Source organism: Haemorhous mexicanus, chromosome 4 (assembly GCF_027477595.1).
Source record: "Haemorhous mexicanus isolate bHaeMex1 chromosome 4, bHaeMex1.pri, whole genome shotgun sequence".
In the NCBI taxonomy this organism is placed as follows: Eukaryota; Metazoa; Chordata; class Aves; order Passeriformes; family Fringillidae; genus Haemorhous; species Haemorhous mexicanus.
Genome location: NC_082344.1, coordinates 31,848,125 through 31,855,577, shown reverse-complemented (window position 1 = coordinate 31,855,577; position 7,453 = coordinate 31,848,125). Strand labels below are relative to the sequence as shown.

The 7,453-nt window shown below is 39.4% G+C and overlaps 1 protein-coding gene across 1 annotated transcript in view; it reads right to left on the bottom strand.

Moving 5' to 3' along the window:
• Positions 1–3,423: 3,423 nt before the first annotated feature.
• Positions 3,424–7,453, bottom strand: part of LOC132326323 (transmembrane protease serine 11E-like) — a 42,744-nt gene continuing 38,714 nt past the window's right edge. Inside the window, exon 10 of the mRNA XM_059844323.1 lies at positions 3,424–6,157. Within this exon, the coding sequence (XP_059700306.1) occupies positions 5,996–6,157 (162 nt within the window). The 3' untranslated portion in view covers positions 3,424–5,995. The remainder of the gene's footprint in view (positions 6,158–7,453) is intronic.

The following is a 7,453-nucleotide window of genomic DNA, read 5'->3' as shown; positions in this document are numbered from 1 at the left end:
CTGCCTGTGTATCTCGCAGGAGAGCACCAGCAGATGGCACCTACCGCACAAACAGGCGGAACTTCATTGAAAGAATCTAGGGAGCCAACTGCGAAATATGAGGTGGTAGCCAAAGCCGCAGAGATTTGGCAGAGAGTTACCAAAACCGAAGTACGGCCCATGCCCGGGTGTTCTATAAGGCTTGTGGAAACCTTTCCTCAAGGTGATTAAGCAGGAGAGAGCAAGCCAAGCAGGAGAGAGGCAGCCTCTGCGCTGCCTGCACCACCAGCTCCACACCACCCCCGTAAAACCAACATCTCCTCCCATCAATATTTTCTCTCCCGTTTCCCAGACTCTTGATTAAGATCCTAGCACAGCCCACCTTCCCATCATCCAGCTTAATCTCCCTTCACCTTGAACCCTGCCTTCCGTTTTGTTACTCCGATCACTGGAGTAGGTGAGACGAGGTTAAATCATTCTTGATACCATTAACACATCTTGTCTGGAATGAGAGGGACTCAAGCACTCAAAAGTGTCCTTGCATGCAGTGAATTAAGAATAGTCACCTTGCATTTTAAAATATTTATAACTTTAAAAAACCCAAACAGACCACGCAACTAAGGGGAACTTGTAAGGGCAAGAAGACCCAAGTTTTGTGCTCTTTGTGAGCATCCAGTGCATTATTTTGGCATTTCTTTTAACGGAATTGTAGCAACCCTCAAGATTTACACCTCAATCCAAGAGCGCACACAGCCTTTGTACTTAATTAACAAAGATTAAGAGCAGCTGGACCACACTGCTCTCGTTCAAACGTGGGCTGTGCTTGGGCAGAATTAGGGTGCTACACCGCTGTTTACACACGCAGAAATAATGTGGGCAAATTTCGGAGAGCCGCTAGAGGCCACTCTAAGTCTGGAATGCCGAACTCAGAGCCGGGATAATCGGAGAAAGCCGTTCTGGATGTCCACTGCGATCCCTACCTGTAAATGGATTTGTAGCTTTTTCACATAATGCATAGACATCAGAACATGGAAGAATTTCATTATTTCAACAGTAATTTCAAAGAGCAGTGCATGTATCTAATGAATGGAATTAACAGGAGTCCCAGTGTCAAAAGGGGACGGGAGGGAGAAATGAAGAAAAGTTTAAGGACACCAAAAAAAGTCAGCTTCAGTTTTGTCACTTGCATAATTTTTTTGTCTTGGCGGTGATTTTTACCGTTATATTTGTGGTTTCTTTCCTTAAAAATTTACCTTTTTTTTTTCAAGGTTAACCTAACCATTCTTATTTTCAAGCACTTACCCATCAAAACTGTTATGAAGAATATTAATAATTAAAAGAATCTGCTACCTACCTAGTCTTTGCGTCCAGGTCATTTTTCAAGACCCAGTCCACTTTGATACAGTCATCTCACATGAAACAGATTTTGCATAGTCACAGCAAATACTGACAAGCCTTTTGCCTAAGTGGAGAAACAGCAACATCCAGTTAATTCTCACATAACCCTTTAACAGTAAGGAGGCAAACACTAACAATTGGTGAATCCATGAATGTGGGCCTTCTAAGATAAAATGCCACAAAGAAATGCACAGATTCTGTTTACCCCAGAGTCCAAAGAAACGATTTCCCAAATGCATCAATTAGCAGGTGTACTCAGGAACTCTCTAGGGTGATGGTACCAAATCAAAAAACATACAGGTTTTCCCTTACCTTTCTAAGACTGCAAAATTTGAAACACCTGGAGTAATTTGACTTTTTTCTCCATAGTATTCTTCTTAAAAACTACATATGACATTAAAACCTTAGTAAATTTGGCTAAATAAAGTAATTTTAAAGGAAATCCCAGCTCCTTATTTGCATCATGTTAAAGTCAGGTATAGCTTTGAGGTAGGAAGCAGAGCTGTCAGTTTACAGACTTGCTGAAGCAGTAAGTGGGACGAGGCTGTGGCCAGGAGAACATCACCACCTCCAAATTTGAGCCTATTCATGTCCCAGATATCTTCAACTTCAGTTTATGTGCACCACTGTAGATTCATTCTGAATCCAGGTACTGAATACATCTCTTTAGAGCCAGTATTTTCAAATGGAGCTGAAGCTGAAGTAGCTGAAAATCTCCTTTCCGTCTGCTAGGAAAATCCAAGCCATTTGGGTACTTTTTGTCTTTCATTTCCTGGTTTACAGGGGCAATTTCACATTCTTAGTGAGGACTTTGTAGTGGAGATTTGGGGACATACATTTGTTTCCCTGATTGATTTAGTTAATAAGCAAATTAGCAGACAAAACTCCTGTAGTTTTTTCCCTAAAAATGTGTTATTTGAAAATACTAAGGCAAACACAGTTCAGTTTAGCACACAGGCCAGTCCAGAAGTTACCATAAATCTACATCAAGATCTTTCAGTAGGTTTCCAAATGTCCTTCCATAGACTATGGCTTGTCCTCAGCTCTTGCAGGAGCAAAGTGCTGGCTGGAAAAGCTTTGTCTCCTCTTTTTGGCAACCATTGCTGTGTAGGAGTGTTTTGATGGCATATTTAAAAGGACTCGAGCTTCCCAGCAGGATGGGCCGAAGGATCTTGCCACTTAGAGCTGCTCTAGCAAGTGACACCTTCCTAGAAACCATGTTAATAATGTTGATAATTCCAGATAAACAAGGGCACCAATTACCTAAGCTGATTTCACAGTGAGATGTGTATGAATGCATTTCCAAAGGAAGAGCCAGCTTTTCCATGCCTATGAATCTGCAGCACAGGCTGCAAGTTGCCAGATAAACATTCATTGGGTTAAATAATGACTTTTGGCTCTCAGCTCATCTAATTTATTAACAGGAATACCAAATACAGAATGGGATTTTCTACAAGCTTTACTTACATAAGAAATCCTGATGACAGATTGATGTAATTCAACCAGACCTTCTCGCATGATTAGGCCTTGTGCAATCAGCCTCTTCTTTCTTTCCTACTTCGGCTCCAAGCTGAAAATTAGCATTGAGAAAGCCCCAGACAACTCAATTGGAAGAACCAGAGGTTTGGAACACATTTCTTGATGCTTTAAATCTACCTGGGAAATCTCAGGAAAATTGGTACCAGAGCTCCCTATAGCCAGTTTGCAGGGATGGAACATCACACACATGTTTTTCCCAACGGCAGAAGCAAGGTGGTGAATCCTTGAATGAAGCTTCAGATCCATTCTCAAATTTGCATAGTACTATCTTAACTGAAATTCACCTCTGAGTATTTTAGAAAAGCAAATTTCTTACCTTGTCTTTGCTGAAACACCTGTAAAGTTCAACCACTGTTAATAACAAAACAATTCCTAGGACAGGGAATGGGCAGCAAACTGTAGTTTTAGAATAGTTTTATATAAAATAAGGAAGATTTATCTATTTTTGCATTATATTCAAACTTTAGCTTATTAAATATGCAAATAAAAAGGACAGAAAAAGATCCATTGTTTTTAAATACATTTAATGTTATGAAACATATTGCCTTTATTTTGTTTAGATCCTTGCTAAATCTTAACATCAACAATAATAAAAGGCTTTTAAAAACCTTTTCTTTAATCACACAGTAGCCTCACTGTTTTACTCTAAGAAAACCAACAGAGTCATCATAAATAAAACACTGACATGGAATATAAGACAAACCCAGGCCAGACAGTTTGCTAAAAAGTTTATGAAAAGTGCACCTGGCTGGCTCAGGACTCCCTGAGTAAGGTAGACATTCTCCCACACACCTCTTGGCTATTTAGCCACTCATGAGAAAATCTGAAATAAAGGCTGCCTTTCTCATTTTAAAGGTATTGCATTTACATGTCCCTTGCTGTGTGAGGTAGGAACCAGTTTCTAGGGACTGTATCTGGGCCTCACCTCCTTATTGTTGCCCCTCCATTTGCTATGCAAAAAGAGTTTTAAGTGCAAAACAAAGCTTTAGCTGTCTATGAAAGTGAACTACTGTTTATTTTCAATCACAATTCATCAGCTGATTGTAAAGGACACTTCTCAGAATTTTCACCCTCAAACCAATAAGAGGCACAAAAAACTAGATGAATTTTTTTTTTTTTTCCCCCCCCCAGAGGATGCCTTTGAAAAAAGGGGACTTAAGCACTAGAAGAAAACCGTGTGTTCAGGTTATCTAATTCAAAGCTCCATGAAGTTTCTGTTTTGTAACTGAACCCTGCCTGGAGTAAATTCTTAATTGAAAAATAGCAGCAACTCAAAAGTGCATAAATTACAAACTTCATCAATAAATTAAGGACATGGATTTGCTGCATCTAACTATCCTCCAAACTGTCCCAAGATCCTTTTCTTTTTACAATGATATAGAAAATCAGAATAAAGGTACTACTGTGTTGAAACTAAAACTAATCTAAAATCTTCAGTAGATTTCTTTCTGAGATAAGGCAACTTGTCTTTTACCAAAATTCAAAAGATATACAGAATGACTGGAAGTAGCCCAATAACAAGACAACCCCTCCTACACCACCAAGCCTTAAACATAGGTTTTTCCATTCATGTGTAGACTTGTAATTCAGGGTGTGAGTTTTCAAGAAATGCCAAACATCTCATTCTCAGGGATGCTGATTATTGGAGAGCTTGTACAGTAGGAAGGCTGAGGAGAGATCCAGTCCTGAGCAGTGGGGGAGGCAGGATTCTTCAGCAGAATTTTCAGCTGTAGCAGGTGCAGCTGTGGCACTTGCAGTTTCATTCATGTCTCATACAGACTCCTGTGGGTCCTGCATTCAGAGCCTAAGCAGTCCAGTGGCCATTTGAAGACTACAGGTGACATTTTGGATCCCCACATTGAAGGCCTTGGCTCTAAAGGACCTCCTTCCACCAACACTCCGTGAGAGGTTGTGCACAGAAGTAGGAAAAGTGCTTGACCAATGTGTAAGGATTGCATTTACTCTAAAGTTCTTATTGGGGCTGTTCTTTGGTATGAAATTACTCTTCATCCTCATAAGACACTCATATTCAGGATCATATTCATTCATGGCAGAGATGGATCCATCAGTGAAGTATTAGTAATCACTTGGTTTGCAGTGAGATGGTTTCTGCTGGCTGGCATGCCCTTGAAAAAGCTTGCTGTTTCTTGATTAAAAAAGGTAGTTCCCAGTTCATTTGTGGCAATTTTTTTTCCTTTAGAACAAATTTAAATGCCATATTTATTTCTAGTGAGATTGTTCATGGGAGCACACTTAAAAAAAAAACAAAACAGTTTGGGTAGAGCTTGTGTTTCTGCATCTTAAGCATACTGTGTGTTGAACAGAGTGGATCTAGAAGACAACAGGTACAGAGGTAGCAGCCCAATGTTGTGATGAAGCACTTCCACTATAGCAACTTCAAGCAATTTGAACTTCACAGAATCCACAAAAACATTCCTGTTTAAAATGTGCTTTGCAATAAGAACATCAAGCTTTTCTCTTTTCCCTTCTAACCTACTGCTAGCACAGAAATCCTGCTTTTCCTTAGCTAGGACCTAACCTCAGTCCTGCTGATCCACTTTTAGTTACCTAGGTCATGGAGCAAGGTGAGCATCCAGGTTCTCTGCTGGAGTCAGTGCAGATAGTAGTCTCTAACAAGAATAATCATCAAAGATCCACTTTGCTAGAAACACAGCTGTGGCAGCATTTGCTTCATTGGAGGAGGAAGATTCAGCTGCAGGCCTTGCCCATGGCTGAAGAAAAATTTCTTTTTTTCTTTTTTTCCCACTGGAAAATGTTTGCATTTATAAAGCAGGTAAATTGGTAGCTTTTAAATGTAATTTTAATGACGTCAGTTCCTAATTTCTGATAAGGGAGAAAGTTTCACAGCTCAAAGATGAGGCAGAGAATTTCATACATTTAGCATGAATTCAGAAAGGGTTAGTGTCTCTGACAGCAAAGATAGCGCTTGCTGTGGACTAAGGTTGCTTCAACCAAAATTACATAGGAATATATCTACTAAAAAAAAAACCTTTCAGAATTACAGACAAATATGAGTTATATGTAGTCTATGTAGTTAAATCCATTTTTTACTTTGGCATTAGATGCCTGTTTTTGTGGTGATCCAGTCACGGAAATAAGTCACTCGTGTGTAAACTCCAGGTTTATTTGGCTTGGCACATTCATCTCCCCAGCTCACTATTCCCACGAGGTACCACATCAGTCTAGAGTCTGGAGTAACCAGTGGTCCCCCAGAGTCCCCCTAGAAAAAGAGGAGGGGGAAAAAATATTTAATTGATCAGAAGAGAAAATACAATTCTCTCCGTACACAGGAGGGTCTATGCTATAAGAGGAGTTAACAAGCAGTATTTCAAGAGCAGCCATTTGTGCAGAATCCAGGCTGTTTCTGAAACTTGAGTCAGAAGTCTGTGGCATTTCGCTATTGGCCAGGGGAACTCCTGACCTCTGTTTTGGTGAAAAACCTAACAAAATCTGTTCTGTTTTGTGTGATACACTGCTTCCCACCTGCCTTGTCTTCTTCCTTGTACAGGGTATGGAAACACCGGTATAGGCAGCAGTCTAAGAGAGCATGAACCCTTTTTTAAACAGGTTTTAATAGTAATTGATATTCTTAAAGTAAACTATTTTAGTCACTTTCCACAATAACATTTAAAAATTAGCTTATAGCTCCTTTTTGCAGGGAGCTTTCATCAAGAACTTGGTCTTCTAGCTAGATGATATCTCCTTAAGGTATTATCCACTTTCCAAGGCTCAATTTGATACCATTAATAGCATGACATGGTAATAATAATTAAACTGGACACCTTACAGACTGAGAGGCAATCCTCACAAAACAGACCAAATTCCCCAACTTTCACCAACATTATTTACTGAACTAAACAGCAGTTGCACCCTTCTGCTTAGGTCTTTTCTGTGCTGAGCCAGGAACAGAGGAATGAACTACCCAGGCTTATTCTGCAGGGAGTTTGTCTTTGGACAAAAATATGTAGGACTAGGATTAAGGGAAGAGTCTGTATTAAATCAGCACTTTAGGAGTACAATCTTTAAAAATAACATAAATAGAAATTATGTTTTTAAAAGTTATCACTATGGAAATATTTTTGTTTGAACATAAGCATTTCCTTGCAACATTTGCAAACCTGCAGCATGCATGTTTCCTTTCCATTCTTTTACACCTACCATCCTTATAGTTATCTTTGTTTTCCTTTCACTGAGCCAAGTCTGTTACCAAAGATCACATTGTAACAGATCTGTTATGATATGATCCAGTCCGGAATTTAATTTCAGTGGGTGACAGTGCATTTTTTCTGGTAACTTAACATTCTTAACCTTCTTCCTTCTCATCTCTACAGATGTCTGGTGTTAGCTACTTAAGACATTTAATTTTTAGCTCATAATTAGTATAACAGCATTTATTGCTAAATGATGTATACTAAATGCTATTTCACTTTACACCTAAATTCCTGTTTGAATGGAGCCTATTTAAAGGACTAATACACTGTCCATTAAGATGCGGCCAACCAGATACTGCAGTCAG